General features: G+C 39.8%; 1 protein-coding gene across 1 annotated transcript; it reads left to right on the forward strand.

Moving 5' to 3' along the window:
• Positions 1 to 8,475: 8,475 nt before the first annotated feature.
• On the forward strand, positions 8,476 to 10,638 carry LOC121535319 (forkhead box C1-A). Its single transcript, XM_041842267.2, has one exon. The coding sequence runs from the start codon at positions 8,758 to 8,760 to the stop codon at positions 10,186 to 10,188; it is 1,431 nt and encodes a 476-aa protein (XP_041698201.1). The 5' UTR covers positions 8,476 to 8,757; the 3' UTR covers positions 10,189 to 10,638.
• The last annotated feature ends 5,502 nt before the right edge of the window (positions 10,639 to 16,140 follow it).

Below are 16,140 nucleotides of genomic sequence, written 5' to 3' on the forward strand. Positions count from 1 at the left end.
AGCCAGGTGTAGCAGTGGTAAGGATTCACTCCATGGTGCTGAAAAGAAAGCTCTGCTCTTTGGACAGCTTTATGTAGGCCCTAACAGTTTGTGGGCTCTGTTTGTCACCGTTATAGTGCAATTAATGTATTGTTTAGTGTTTTGTATTGTGTAGTGGCTTTGCTGGCATTCACATTAATATATTTTTTTGAGTTTGCCGCACCAAGATTTACATGCTAAAATCGCCACTGTGTCCTCCATTGCTTTAATTATTTATTGCCAAAACGACAAAAGCAGCCAAGTTAAATGTAATATGGACATAGAACACATGGTGGCAGTAGCGTCAATTCTATGAAACAGCCCAATCACCAGCAAAGCCAAAATCCAAGTGCCTAACTAAAAGTACTGTCAAAGACAGCCCGTGACATTTACCCCCACTGAAATAAACGTAATAAGAGCAGTGGTGGGAAAAGTACTAAATTGTCATACTTGAGTAAAAGTAAAGATACCTTAATAGAAAATTACTCAAGTAAAAGTAAAAGTCACCCAGTAAAATACAATTTGAGTAAAAGTCTAAAAGAATTTGGTTTTAAAAATCCTTAAGTATCAAAAGTAAATGGAATTGGTAAAATGTACTTAAGTATCAAAAGTAAAAATAAAATAATAAATCATTTCAAATTCCTTATATTTTGCAAACCAGACGGCACAATTTTCTTGTTTTTTTATATTGACGGATAGTTCGGGGGCACACTCCAACACTCAGACATAATTTACAAACTAAGCATTTGTGTTTAGTGAGTCCTTCATATCAGAGGCAGTAGGGATGACCATGGATGTTCTCTTGATAAGTGTGTGAATTTGACCCTTTTCCTGTCAAACGAGTACTTTTGGGTGTCAGGGAAAATGTATGGAGTAAAAAGTACATTGTTTTCTTTAGGAATGTTGTGAAGTAAAAGTAAAAGTAGCCAAAAATATAAATAGTAAAGTAAAGTACAGATACCCAAAAAATCTACTTAAGTAGTACTTTAAAGTATTTTTACTGAAGTACTTTACACCACTGAATAAGAGTAGAGTAGTAGGCTATGTCTGGTATATTTTATGAGGTTGTTGGTGTTGTTGTGGGATGGTTGTTAGCAAATTGAGGACAAAATCGAGTCATTAAAGAAGTGGGTTGGATAACTTTTGTGTAATTACCTGGGGAGTTGCTTCTTTCCTGGACCTCCAGTGGCTCAGTGCAGTCAAGCAACAACAACAAAAAACACTGTTGCGATTTAAAGCTACTGCGACAATTTCAGAATGTAACAGGCTGTTACTACAATTTCAAGAATGTTGGCTCAACAAAAAATCTCTGTTTACACTGCCCTGCTTAGAGTTTCAAGTTTTATTGTCACATGCACAAGGACAGTGAAATGCATTTCTTACAAGCTCTAAACCAACAATGCAGTAATCAATATCAATGTAGTGCTAAAAATAACATAAGCTAGAATAAAAACAAGATAAATAAAAATAGGAAATAAAAAGAACAGGAGAAGTAAGTAAGATATATACAGGGTCAGTTCCAATACCATATTTACAATGTGCAGGGATACTGGAGTGATAGAGGTAGATCATATATGTATAGGGGTAAGGTGACTAGGCATCAGGATATATGTTAAACAGAGTAGCAGCAGCGTGTGTGTGTGTTTGGATGTGAGTCGAGTCAGTATAACTCTGTGTGCATGTTATGTGTGTGGGAGCAAATGAAGTGTGTGTGTGTGTGTGTGTGTGTGTGTGTGTGTGCGTGTGTGCGTTGGAGTGTCAGTGTGCATGAGTGTGTAGATTCCTGTGAGTGTGCATAGAGACAGTGCAATTATTATTTTTTTTATTCAAGGGTCACCTCAGATAGTCTATTTAGCCATTTAGCAGTCTTATGGCTTGGGGATAGATGCTGTTCAGGAGCCTGTTGGTGTCAGACTTGATGCACCGGTACCACTTGCCATGCGGAAGTAGAGAGAACAGTCTATGGCTTGGGTGGCTGGAATCTTTAACGATTTTCCTGGCCTTATTTTCACATTGCCTGATATAGAGGTCCTTGATGGCCAAACAGGTCACCTGTGATAAGCAATTGCCTCTGATTCCAAAGGTTGCAAGTTCAAGTCCAGCGATAGAAAGTTATTTTTTAAGATTTTTGTTTTAAGCCTATCCCAAACCTTAACCCTTACCTTAACAATTTGGAGTTCATGCCTAACCTTAAGATTTAGGAGTTAATGCCTAAACTTCTAAAGGTTGCAAGTTCAAATCCAGCGATAGAAAGTAGTTTTTTTGATTTGAGTTTTAAGCCTATCCCAAACATTATGTCTCGGTCACACCTACAGCGTCATTGCACAAAATGGTATGCAGCATCATATGGATGTGTGCAACAACATTCACCTTCTGCTGCCATTTCTGTCAAGCCATCTACGTATACAATTTGATGCATACGTTCGATAAATCCAACGTATACACCACACAGAACGCACTGCAACTGCCTCTGCAACGCAATTCTGCAAGGCAAATGCAGTGTTCCATTGGAAATGAATGTACTTCTGATGTACCAAAACGCAATGACCATGTCCATTTGGAGTTAAGGTTAGGCATTAACTACAAATGGTTAAGGTAAGGGTTAAGGTTTGGGATAGGCTTAAAACAAAAATCTCAAAAACTACTTTCTATCGCTGGATTTGAACTTGCAACGTTTGGAAGTTTAGGCATTAACTCTGAAATCTTAAGGTTAGGCATTAAGATTTCGGAGTTAATGCTAAACTTAACCCTAACCTTAAAAATTCGGAATTAACTTAACCTCTATGGGATCAGTGTCCAGTATACGGGACGGTTGAGCTAACGTGCGCTAATGTGATTAGCATGACTGTTTTTATATTTTAACTAGGCAAGTCAGTTAAGAACAAATTCTTATTTACAATGACGGCCTACCCCGGCCAAACCCGGACGACACTGGGCCAATTGTGCAAACTTTCATTACAATACATTACTGCAGCGCCATCGATATAAATGGGGCGGTATGCAAATTGGAGTGGGTCTAGGGTGTCTGGGATGATGGAGTTTATGTGTGCCATAACCAGCCATTCAAAGTACTTCATGATTACAGATGTGAGTGCTACAGAGCGGTAGTCATTATGGCATGAAGACTTTGAGTTCTTGGGAAAAGGAATGATGGTGGTCAGTTTAAGACATGTGGGGATTACAGACTGGGACAAGGAGAGGTTGAAAATGACCATGAATATGCCTGCCAGCTGTTCTACGCATGCTCTGAGAACGTACCCTGAACTACCGTCTGGCCCCGCGACCTTGCTAGTGTTGACCTGATTAAAGACCTAACTCCTAAAGTGGTGATTTTTGCATGTAAATCTTGGTGGGGCAAACAACCCGAAACATTTTTTTATGCATACCACTACACAACACAACAGAACACTAAACAATACATTACATTAATTGCACTATAACGGTGACAAACGGTGCACACAAACTGTTAGAACCTACATAAAGCTGTCCCAACAGCAGAGCTTTCTTCTCAGCACCATGGAGTGAATCCTTACCACTGCTACACCTGGCTGTCAGCGGAGCCTTGTCTGGCAGTGAAACATAGCTAATATGGCTGACTTGCTTGAACAAATGTGGTTTCTACTGACAATTGAGATGTACAAACTATGGCATAAGGGGATGACGAGCGGATAAGAGGCAATCCGTAATTTCGATGAAGACATTAATGAGCGAGCTAGGATGGACGTAGTCAATATAACTATTTGTTCAGCACTTTTGAAATGTACTGCGACAGAATTCAGAACAGTATTACTTTCTTAGCTACAGTATACATATCTGTCGGAGCTTGAAGCACAAGCATTTCGCTACACCCGCAATAACATCTGCTAAACATGTATATGTAACCAATAAAATTCGATTTGATTTGATTTCCCTGGCATATTACATAATTTATGCAGCAGCTTGCAAGACATTTTTGGACTCACCTTGTTGTGCTGTGCTCACTTGAACAGGAAGGTGGCATGGCGGTCCATCGTGGGCAAATTTTGTCATCAAACTTTGTCATCAAAGTCTGGCATTCTCTGGATTTATGGTGCTTTCAGGACAACTGGGAACAAGGTCGAATCATGACGTCAGTGATCTTCAGGTTGGAGCTCTAGAAAGGGGCCCGAGTTCCCGACTTGGAATTCCGAGTTGGATGACCGTTCAAAAGCTCATTTTTTTCCTGAGTTCCCAGTTGTCTTGAACTCACTTAAGTCTGAGATTTCCCAGTTCCGAGTTTCCAGTTGTTTTGAGCGTGGCAGAAGTCATGCTGGATTGACAGCATGGCCAATGTATTCAACCTTTTCTGGCCCATGGTGTTGAATGTTTATCTTTTTAAGCATGGAAAAGAGACCCTTAAACCCAGACTTGGACCACACACCCACTCCACTGAATAGCAGGCTAGTGATTGGTTTGCAACACTTGCAGTTAGCTGCTGATTCCTTCCAAACCACTCATTGTTGAATTTGCGATTTCCAACTTGTTGTGCAATGTTTATGTCCAATGGCCGATGAGCACCAGTATGTTTTATCTATAATTTGTCTTCATATGACAAGAATTGAAAAGGATTTGCCAGTAGGTTGTCGACTTGATTCATGATGATGACTGCTTTTCTACCTTGCTAGCTAAGATTTTGATAGTATGATGTTGACATGATCAGTCCAATCAAAGCTATGGTAGATATAACATGATTTTACATCATTTTATTTACATTTACATTTACATTTACGTCATTTAGCAGACGCTCTTATCCAGCGCGACTTACAGTTAGTGAGTGCATAAAAAATTTTCATACTGGCCCCCTGTGGGAATCGATCCCACAACCCGAAAATGTTTGCTTCATATATGGCACCGCTTAAGGTTCTATATAGAACCCTATATGGAACCAATTTTCAAATAAAATAAAAGTTTATTGATCACGTACACAGATTTGCAGCTGTTATCGCAGGTGCAGCAAAATGCTTGTGTTTCTAGCTCCAACAGTGCAGTAGTACAATAAATATTAATAAAATAAAAATAATAATAAAATAATAATTTTCCAGCTCTCCTCGTAGATTTTGCGGTGACATAGTGTGCCCATGAGTGACATAGTGTCCCCATGAGTGACAGAACACTGAGCCAATCACGGCGCAACTAGAGAACATTACCAAACCCTATGCTCCGTATTTTCTGCTGGCAGCCCCACCACCACAGAAAGCACAGAGCTAGGCTGAAACACCTGCATTTTGGAGCTGCCTTACTCAAGAAAGCAAAAAATATGTTTGTATGCAGCTTTATTCATCAATTATTTATTTATTTTACATTGTTTGCACATATCAGTGAAACGTATTAATGCAAAAATTGGGGGCTCAAAACAGGTGGGGCTCTGCCCTGAATGACGGGTCGCCACTGCTCACTGCCTCGGAGAACGAGAAAGAAGGTGCGAGTGTCATCTCCGGAGGTAGCTGTCAAGACGTGACAAGTTCGCAAGTTAACATTCCAGTATATGTGCAGCCGAGGATACTTTTGCCAAAATTATAGAAAGTGTGAAGACACTCTTATACAATAAACTAAAATGTGCAAATACCTAGGCCTATGTGACTGATAGGTCACGTACTGATCGCCAGGGGGCGCTAATTGCACACCATCAAAATGGTCTCGTGTCGCTGGAACTCACTTTATGAAGCAGAATTAGCTCCAATCAATAAACCCATACTGGAAAGCCAATGAGCCCTTCCTAAAAATAATTTAGCCTTGCCACACAATTTTGAGGTAGGGCTATTCATATTTTTTTCCCATGTTGGACTTTGTATATGGATATTTACATGGTGGACTTTTCCCCAATACTTTTCAGGTAGTCGATATAAGCCCAAAAAAGTATAACACAAAAGACCATGACACAACAAAACTAACCTATAGGTTATTGATGACACGCTAAGTAGGGCTATACAATCCCAGTAATGCTTCTAACATGTTGAGATTCGCTATAATATTTTTTATTTTGTTAAAACAAATGAATTTATATTTTGTCGATAATTGTTCCTCTACATGATTTCAGACTACTGTAGCCCATTCATAGCTTTAGTGATATCACAAATAAATAACATATAGCCTGGGCCTACTTTAGTAGGCCTACTTTTAGTAGATAACAGTCTCCGTTCACCATGCATGGTTCAGAGGAATGGGGGACTGGGTGGGCAGAGGCATGGGGTTAAGTAAGAGACACGTTGTGAATTGTGTAAACAGCCCGGGGCAGTGGAAAAAGTTCATGCCCGGGTCCCTGTAAGAAGAAACCAGAGGAGCACCAGGCCAGTGCACGGCCATTTAATCAAGACGACCTGTAAGGGATTAGGGCGATATTGCGGCCGTAATTTAGCCTCACAATGACTATAAAGAATTGAATGGTGTCTATTCTCTAGAAAGTTAACATGTGTGGCAAAAGAGCATCTGTAGGGGATCATGTTATTCATCCTAAATAATGATATAGCCTGTGTCCAAAGGCATTCACTATGAGTGGCGCACGGACACAAGTTTGTGTAGCTTGCATGAGTTTTTGTCAAATTTTAAGAACTATGGAATCACTTAATTGCATGAAATATATTCAGGATAAAAAAAATACATATTGTTGCTGAGGGTGGGCTAATACCTCAGGTAAATAGGCCTACTTTATACAAAATAGCTAGGTATGCATTAAGAAATATTACTCTCTTAGAAACCCCCCAAAAAGGGTTCTATGCTTGCTTCATATATGGCACCGCTTAAGGTTCTATATAGAACCCTATATGGAACCAATTTTCAAATCAAATAAAAATGTATTGATCACGTACACAGATTTGCAGCTGATATCGCAGGTGCAGCAAAATGCTTGTGTTTCAAGCTCCAACAGTGCAGTAATACCTAGCAATAAAACATTTAAAAAACAATACACACATTTTAGTTCTGTGAAGAAGAACCCCTGGGGTTCTGATCAAAGAACCTTACAAAAGGCTTCTATATAGAACCTTTAGGGGTGCCATATATGAAGCAAGCAATAGAACCCTTTTTGGTTCTATCCAGAAACGTTTTTTCTAAGAGTGTAGGCTTAATATCAAAACGATAATATCACTTATATCACTTCTATAAAATTTATATAATTGTTTATATATAGTGCAAACATTTCTGATAGGCGGACAATAGTGTGTCCCTGAGATAATTTTGAGTGAATATGTTTTATTTTAATAATAAAATTGGCACCCTAAAAAACGATTTAAAACTGAATATCGTGGTGCCCACGTTTAGCAACATATAAGTGATGGTGATAAATATAAAGGCTGTATAGGGAATATATAAATACGATAAAACGGGTCTTAAGCGTGCTAGATACATTCAACTTGATACAATCTGTTTGAATTTAGTCAGTTGTCTGAGCAAATAAATAAGAGGCTTTCCCATGCAACGAAAACTAACGGTAGGCCTATATAGTTTATCTTGACTAACCTACATTATAATGCCATTATTTCGTTAATAGTCACACCTTTTGTTAGCTGTTTGACAACCCCATTTGGTTCCTCTGTTTAATCTGCTTCTCACTTAGAGCAAACTTTCGCACCTTGACCCTTTCTCTGGCCAAACCCAGCTACAATTTTGCCGTAATGAGATCTCACATACCGCCCACTGCACGGAATGAGGAGCGCTCCGTGGAGCTTTGATCCGACCGCGCGTGTTGATTGAGACTTTTTACTAACAGACTGCGTTAATAAAGCTTGGCATTAAGACGCTAAACTGCAGGAAGCAAACACTGGGGGTTATTGCCTCCTAACGCGTATTTATTGCTTATTTGAAAACAGATGTGCGGCAGGATAAGCTTGTAATGGAGTGATTCACCCAAACTGAGGTGATAGAGGACTTCTTGTTCTCCAATTATTTCAGAATTAATAGCAACATTTAAGCACATTCTGAATGAAAACTATTTTAAAACTTTATTGTAATAGCATATTAATGAATGTGCCAAGTAAGGTCACACGATCATCACCAACTCATTTGTTATTTATTTACTAATTGGTCAGTTGACCAATCAGATCAGCTCTTTCCTATAAATGGGGAAAAGGACAGAATTGGACTGCCTGTGTAAATGCAGCCTATTAGGCCTACCATACAATAGTTTTATAATTTACAAAATACATTGGTATTCATTATTTATCATTCCACTTGTTGGTTTCCCTAATGTGTTTGCTCATGTTTGGAAATATTCTGCAATAACAAATTGAGTCCATCATCTGATTGTGTACGTGAGTAGGCAGCGCGCTCACGCCTGAAGTCCTGTGTCTTTGGCTGGAAGGGACTGGGAGTTAACAACACCTCCTCTCTTTTTCTAAAGTCGTGTGTGTGGCCAGGAGATCCATTGCTGCTCACTCTGTACTGCCTGACCTCCAATTGGGCGCCTCGGATTATTTTTGGGAGGAGCCTTACTCGCAGCAAAAAGGGGGAAAGAAGTTAACTGCGCAAAACTCTTCTGTAGTGACCGATGCCCAAAGTTCAGAAGTTTTTCAATGTGCGCCTCAGCACACAGAGATGGAAACCGCTTATACCTATTAAGACACGGTACAGCGCGGTTCTGATATTATTATTTTTCAAGTGACAGGACAGGAACTCCTGCTTTGAGCGCCTCAGCTTTTCAGAAGGAAAAAGTGGAGATCTCCGGCTGCATACATTGGGAAGTTCGTTTTACGCAGGAGCATAGTTGAGCTGTGGGGAGAAGAAGACATGCAGGCGCGCTACTCCGTCTCGAGCCCCAACTCTCTGGGCGTCGTGCCTTACATTAGTAGCGACCAAAGCTACTACCGGGCCGCCGCCAGTGGAGGATACACCGGGATGCCGGCCCCTATGAGTATGTACTCTCACGCGGCCCACGACCAGTACCCGGCCAGCATGGCGCGAGCCTATGGACCATATACCCCGCAGCCCCAGCCGAAGGATATGGTGAAACCGCCGTACAGTTACATTGCGCTTATTACTATGGCTATACAGAACTCGCCTGACAAGAAGGTGACCCTGAACGGGATTTATCAGTTTATCATGGAGAGGTTCCCGTTCTACCGAGACAACAAGCAGGGCTGGCAGAACAGCATCAGGCACAACCTCTCTCTCAACGAGTGTTTTGTCAAAGTTCCCCGTGATGACAAAAAGCCTGGCAAGGGGAGCTACTGGACTCTGGACCCGGACTCATACAACATGTTCGAGAACGGCAGCTTCTTGAGGAGGAGGCGACGGTTCAAGAAGAAAGACGCAATGAAAGACAAGGATGACCGGGGTGCTAAGGAGACGCCGTCCAGACAGGGCCGGGACACGGAGCAGCCCATGCAGGGCTCCCAGCCAGTCCGGATCCAGGATATTAAGACTGAGAACGGGAACACGACACCCCCACAGGCCTCCTCGCCCTCCCTGAGCACCGTGCCCAAAGTCGAGAGCCCCGGCAGCAGCAGCAGCAGCATGTCCAGTGGCGGCAGCCCCCACAGCATCCCGTCCAACAGGTCCATCGGCATGGAGAGCTCCGAGCAGCAGCAGCACCACCACCACAGCCAGGCCCAGGCACAGGGCTTCAGTGTGGACAACATCATGACTTCCCTCCGGGGGTCCCCACAGGGTGCCACAGAGCTCGCCCCATCCCTCGTCGCCTCGTCCAGGACAGGTATAACACCGTCTTTGTCCCTAAGCTATTCACCGAACCAGACGTCAGTCTATAGCTCGCCCTGTAACCAAAACTCTATCTCCACTACCTCGAATGCGTCCTACCATTGTAATATGCAAGCAATGAGTTTATACGCCGGGGATAGATCTAGCCACCTAGTTCCGACTACCACCGTGGATGAAACGTTGCCAGATTACTCCATCACGACCACCTCCTCCTCTTTGGCCCACGGCAATCTAAACTCTGCGCAGGAGGGCCACCATCCCCACCAAGGGCGTCTTCCCTCATGGTACCTCAACCAGGCTGGGGACCTGGGCCACCTCGGGGCGACCTACCCCGCCCAGCAGCAGAACTTCCACTCCGTGCGCGAGATGTTCGAATCTCAAAGAATTGGCTTGAATAATTCTCCAGTTAACGGGAATAACAGCTGTCAAATGTCCTTTCCCCCTAGCCAAGCCATCTACCGCACTCCGGGAGCTTTCGTATATGACTGCAGCAAATTCTGACCAAAGTTTATTGTATTGATCTTTTTCGTAAAAATAACTTGAGTCGTTTCACCCACCACCTGCCACCGACAATGGACTAAAACGAACAGAAAAGGGCAGAAAAAAAGACATGATCTTGGTTTGTAAAGAACAGTGTTACTGCAAATAACACGTAAGTCTCTTCTCGCTTTTGTGACATGTTTAAAAGATATGCTAAGGATATGCCAGTCTTTCAAGGACATACTATTACGTGTAAATTGCATATAGTAATTTATTTCTAAACTGTAGCCGGATATTATGGACCAAACACCAAAAAGTGTTTCTAAATTGAATTGCCTTAATTGTCCGAATATGTTCCATTATAAAAAGCGGAACTTGTATACCGTTCTACTCTTTCAAAGTTTCTCCTTTTGTTGAAAAGTATTCTGAAGGAATTGCATTGTTTGTTTAATAAATTGACATTTTATTTGAGTTAAAGCTACGCCTGATTTCTTATAGACTATGACATTCTCAACACTGAAAATGGTGTAGGCTATGGTCTAAGGGCCTTGCTTATTTTTTCCATGTTGGATGCAAGCAGATAATCATGGAAACACGTATTTAATCCTTAAATCGATTGTATGTTAGGGCTACTGTTTGGAAACCAATTATGGATCAAGGATTTAACTGGTTGCGAGTTTAGTTGACAGTTTGGGGGATTTTAACCAGACCTTATTTCTATGTCCTTCAGGCTTTAGGCTATATAGGCCATACTGCACCCTGATTCAAGTATCGACGTGGGATCAGTGGCAGTGATTGATAAATCTTAAATCAGTATTTTTTCAAAGACAGGTTAGGTTACCATTCTCACTGTAAATGTTCACAGAAAAAATATAATTCTAATCACGGAGTTGGGTCGGTTCGTTTAGGCTTATAGGCCAGACGAGTCCCAATCTCCTAAATAATTATAGTCTGAAAAGTAAGTTTCTCCTGTTAACAAAATCTACGTTGAGTTGAAGAATAAATAATTGCCTAAATGATCATGGAATGTTTCTAGAATAGGAATGCATGTATGTATTTTCAAAACGTTGAATTTTAATGCAACTCGCTCTAGTCAGTTTTGATTGAATATTACGTGCAGTTCTCCAAGAGGTCAGCAGCATATAGCCAACAAACAGATCGATCGTATGTGTTGATGATGACTTGAAGTGGCAATGCATCTAGATTATTGTTTTACTTCATATTTAAAGTGACACAGCTCTCCTTTTGTCAGACACGAATGGCCTGTCAACATCTTGACCTGGGCACTCTGGCCTCATGACAGTAGTCCGCACAGCAAAACTGACTTGTGTTGAATAGCCACGTGTGTTTACAGGCACATTCCAAAGCTTAGTTAATAATCATACCACGCATGCCAAAGATGTACCCAAAGATGTAGCCACACGAGGGTTGGGGACTGCTATCATTTTAAGATGACTCCAACTTGACAATGCATCTCTATTAGGGAGATGAGAGCCAAACTCATCATAAAGCGCGTGCGCCGAGTAGTAGCCTATATGCATTTTTTATTGCATTACAGTTCTTGTATTTATAATTGTAAAAAAAAATCACAAGGGTCTCTCCTAATTTGCATCTTCTTTAAAAATCGAGAAATCTGTAAATATTGTAATTGTTGATCGGCGTAAATTAGAATTTTAGACAGCTGTTTTGCCTCAACTGGTTAGTGAAGGGACATATTTTACCTGTTGTCACATTTTAATATTACAGAAACATGTTCCACTGCCTAAGTTTAAACCTTTGGGGACAGCACGATATGATGTATGGTTGAAGAAAATTCGATTAATTTGGTGAATTTGCCGTGAGTGGAAACATGGGCGCGTAAAGCCATGTTGTGCGTAAATCAGTGTATTTATCGTAGACTTCTATCCCTCCAGATGAATACTGTTATACATTAAATCTTCAGTTAATTACGGTTTTGTTAATGAAATATGTCAGATCAAAATGGACATACATAAGCCTACTGTATTGTTTCCAGGTGTGACTGTAGACCTGTGCGTAAAGTAGGCCTGTGCGTAAAGTAGGCCTATACCATGCGTAAAGTATATGCCATATTCTCAAGTTCCAGGAATAAAATAAAACAATCCACTAATAATAATAATAATATAATAATAATAATAATAATAATAATAATAATAATAATAATAATAATAATAAACAGTATTTGTATTTACTTATAATAAGGCGCACTATATCCATGTACCTACATGTACAGTAAGTACATAGCTACCTCAACTACCTCGTACCCCTGCACATAGACTCGGTACTGGTACTCCCTGTATATAGCCATGTTATTTTCTACTTCCTATTTTTAGCCATTTTATTTTTACTCGTTATTTTTATTCGTTATTCACTGTGTCACTATTTCTATTTTTTAATTGTATTTTGTATCTTATCTTTAACTTTCAATTGATGGAAAAGGACCCGTAAGTAAGCATTTCACTGCTAGTCTACACCGGTTGTCTACGAAACATGTGACAAATAAAATTTAATTTGATTTGAATTGCAAAACAACATATATTGTAAAAGTTTATCAGAGGCAAAGGGTGTTTTTACAGTGCGAACATATATAGGCTATAACATATTTTCAAAGAAGAGGCGGTTGGTAGCGATTACTGTGGTTAATTTAGCTGCTAATTGCCTGGATAGGGTCAACAAAGCACTTTACATTTACTTAGAACTTCCACTGCTATAGGTTCTGTTAAACGCTCCATTACTTGACTGTTAACTTTGCGCTATAGCCTAATCTCAATGTAATGACATTGGCTGACTTGATGTTCTATTCAAGCGGATGAGGTGTATGAATCTTTTTTTTTGTTGTGCATAAATAACTGTTATCAAGGAGGCCCTCGGGGCGACAGGGTCAAATGGGATATGATTCTATGAGCATGGCAGCGTGTCGTGCATCCTCTGGGCACAAACATAGGCCTGGAGGTTCCCATAAATAAAACAATTGACTTTGTAGTTTGTATACGGCCTTCGAGTCTAGCTGGTCGTGTGGGCCGATAACAACATTACCAAAATGAGTTATAATAGCTATAGATAGGCTATTTCCTTTTACAAGATGAACAACTTAAACAAAAGCAACAAAACAAAAGTACTCATAATAATAGCTAGGCCTATAGTAGTAGTCTATTCTAGTTGCAGGCAAATATAATAATAAATATACCTAAAGATAGTAGGAACAAGCTGAATAATAGCCACAATCAAAAATAATAACTATACCCATAATTACAGGTTGTGAATCACAATAACGTTGACAACAGAATCATAGTGGAGAACAAAAATCAACTGTTAGGAAAATAATTGTGTTTAATTGAGCAACACTTTGGCATATTGAAAAACGATGGAATGCAGTTCTGTAGGCCCCATTCTCCCCCACCTTCGAATAGCTGTAATCAGCCTCATAAAAATAATTAGATCATTTCCCAAGTAACAAACAAACGTCGTGTTAGTCCCAAGATTGATGGCACCCTCACAGAACGGGCCAGGTCAGGAAGGAATAAAATTCAATCAGAGCGCTGGAATCATTTTTCATGGGACAAAAGGCAGAGAAGGAGACGGGGGTCAATGGGGAGGATGTCGGCCGCCGGAGCACCATCAACAATACCCCAAGGGAAAGCAAAGCAAGGCAGGAGAAAGAGAGTGTGCTGTTTGGGTACACAGCAACACTCTTGACTCTACAAAACATGATTTCTAGCTTTCCACTCTTGGACCCTACTGCGCAGTTGGAACGTGAACTGTGAGGAATACATCCACAATGCTATAGATCTGGCGAAAGTCAAGATCAAAATGTGCCATAATATTATTTCTACCCAGTTCCTAAAAGTAGCTACAGATTACAGAATAGCATGCAAATCGGTTGCACTCAAATCTTGATTCAAAACATGCCCTGAAATTGGTGCCCAGTTGGGCACACTTTATTTTATTAATTTGTCTAGGACAACTAATAGTAGGCATAAGTCTTTAAAATGCATAATGATAATAACATTATTATTATTCAATAGCTATTGTACAAAGATTATTGATCTATTGTTGTTTGCTTTTTTCTTCTTCTTCTTAGGCCTGCTACTAAGCCTAACACTATACATACCACTACAAGATCAACTACTATACTAGCCTACTACTACTAGGGCTACTACAAAACAACTGCTACTACTACTACTAGCCTACTACTACCACCAATACTACAACAACTACTACTACTACTACTACTACTACTACTACTACTACTACTACTACTACTACTACTACTACTACTACTACTACTATTATGCCTACTTCTACTATTAGGCTATTACAACGAGATAGGACTATTTACATCGATGTTATTACATAAATGTGTGTGCGTGACTAATTTTGAGTTGTATATTGAGTATAGGCCTACTTTAATTTCTTTACAGATAACAATTACCTGTTTTCTTCATTATAGGGCCTCTATGAAAAGGTATTGATTTTGGCATAAAGCTAGGTCTATTAATTTGAAAGTCTGCACGAGTAATGCTATATACCTGCTTTCACATTGTACACTTGGTAAAACGTTGTTTTTCTATACACTTTCTCCCCTCTGACTTCACTGTCCCCTCAATATTCTCCCTTTTTCCTGAAAGGTTCCGCTACATTCCTGAAAATAGACAGCTTTGCACGCGCTTCAGCACGCATCCTTCCCTTGTCACACTCTCTCCCACATTGCCTTGGCTCAAAAACCAAAAACAAAAGCGACTGTGTTCTACATTCCTGTGATATTTAGCTCGTCAAAAAACACGATTTCAATATCTGTTTTTTAAGTAAACAGAAGTTGACTACAAATAGAGAATATATATTTCTGATGCCTGGTTGGACATTATTTAAAATTATGGAGATACATATATTCAAATACAATAGTCCTGGACTTCACCTACTTCATGGTTGATTTACTGATGATTGAGTGATAAATTACCATGCGAGCTTAGTAGGCTATAGGCTATAGCCTATTTATAAGTATTAGATTTCCCGGGTCCTCACACACAAGCATCACTCAATGGAAAATACATTAAATCGTCTTGTCATGTCGCCATTTTAACAATGCCGTATGTGCCATAATGTTGCCTAGGCTAGAGAAAGGTAAAATCACATCCAGTAACGTGTTAGACAATTTATTTTGAATTTAAACTATGATACTTGGTTGAGATTCGCATAACTTCGATGCCATTTTCAGTTAAATGTATCAGAAAAAGACCCATTGACACCAGGAGGTTTTAAAGATGATTTAAAGAGTTGGAGGTCAAAGTTCAATGCCAAATAATTTGTCAATCACCAACTGATAAACATGATTTAAGATGTCCATGTGTGCAGCAGAACAGCTAAATAACAAGAATGTGTAAGGCAATTTGAAATTACTGACAAACGATCAAGGACTAACTTCGTTAACAAAGCAAGTTCCTTCAGAAGTCAATCGTAAAAAATACATAAAAAATGTAAACTTATAGAAGGTTAAGGAACTGGGAAAGTATAGGAACAACTGCAGTGAGATCACCGCGCGTGCTATATGCTCTGTGTTCTGCTGTCTCGTGCCAAAACCTGGGGCCCAGAAGATCCAAACTCAACTGACCCGCGCCAAGGAGATTGGTAAAATCAGCTGGCTCAGTCTTAACCATTGTTCATTCTCTAATAGGAATTTTAAAAAATGTAATAGCTTATTCTACACAGTATCCTAAAAACCAACATTTATTTAACCAACAATAAAATAAAAAATGTACGAGAATTTAACTAACTATAGCCTATCGTGAATTGAAGTAGTCTACTAACTAAATCATTCTGTCAGACTTGTAGGCAACACAGTGAAATAGTATATATGCCTATATATATATATATATTTTACAAATCTTAATCAACATTATATTAGCGGATAACAATGATAGCCTGCCTTTATAAAAATGTATAAAACTACAACATATC

Source organism: Coregonus clupeaformis, chromosome 21 (assembly GCF_020615455.1).
Source record: "Coregonus clupeaformis isolate EN_2021a chromosome 21, ASM2061545v1, whole genome shotgun sequence".
In the NCBI taxonomy this organism is placed as follows: Eukaryota; Metazoa; Chordata; class Actinopteri; order Salmoniformes; family Salmonidae; genus Coregonus; species Coregonus clupeaformis.

Excerpts from the sequence above, each read along its gene's own strand:
- LOC121535319 (XM_041842267.2), top strand. The coding sequence starts at position 8,758 with ATGCAGGCGCGCTACTCCGTCTCGAGCCCCAACTCTCTGGGCGTCGTG.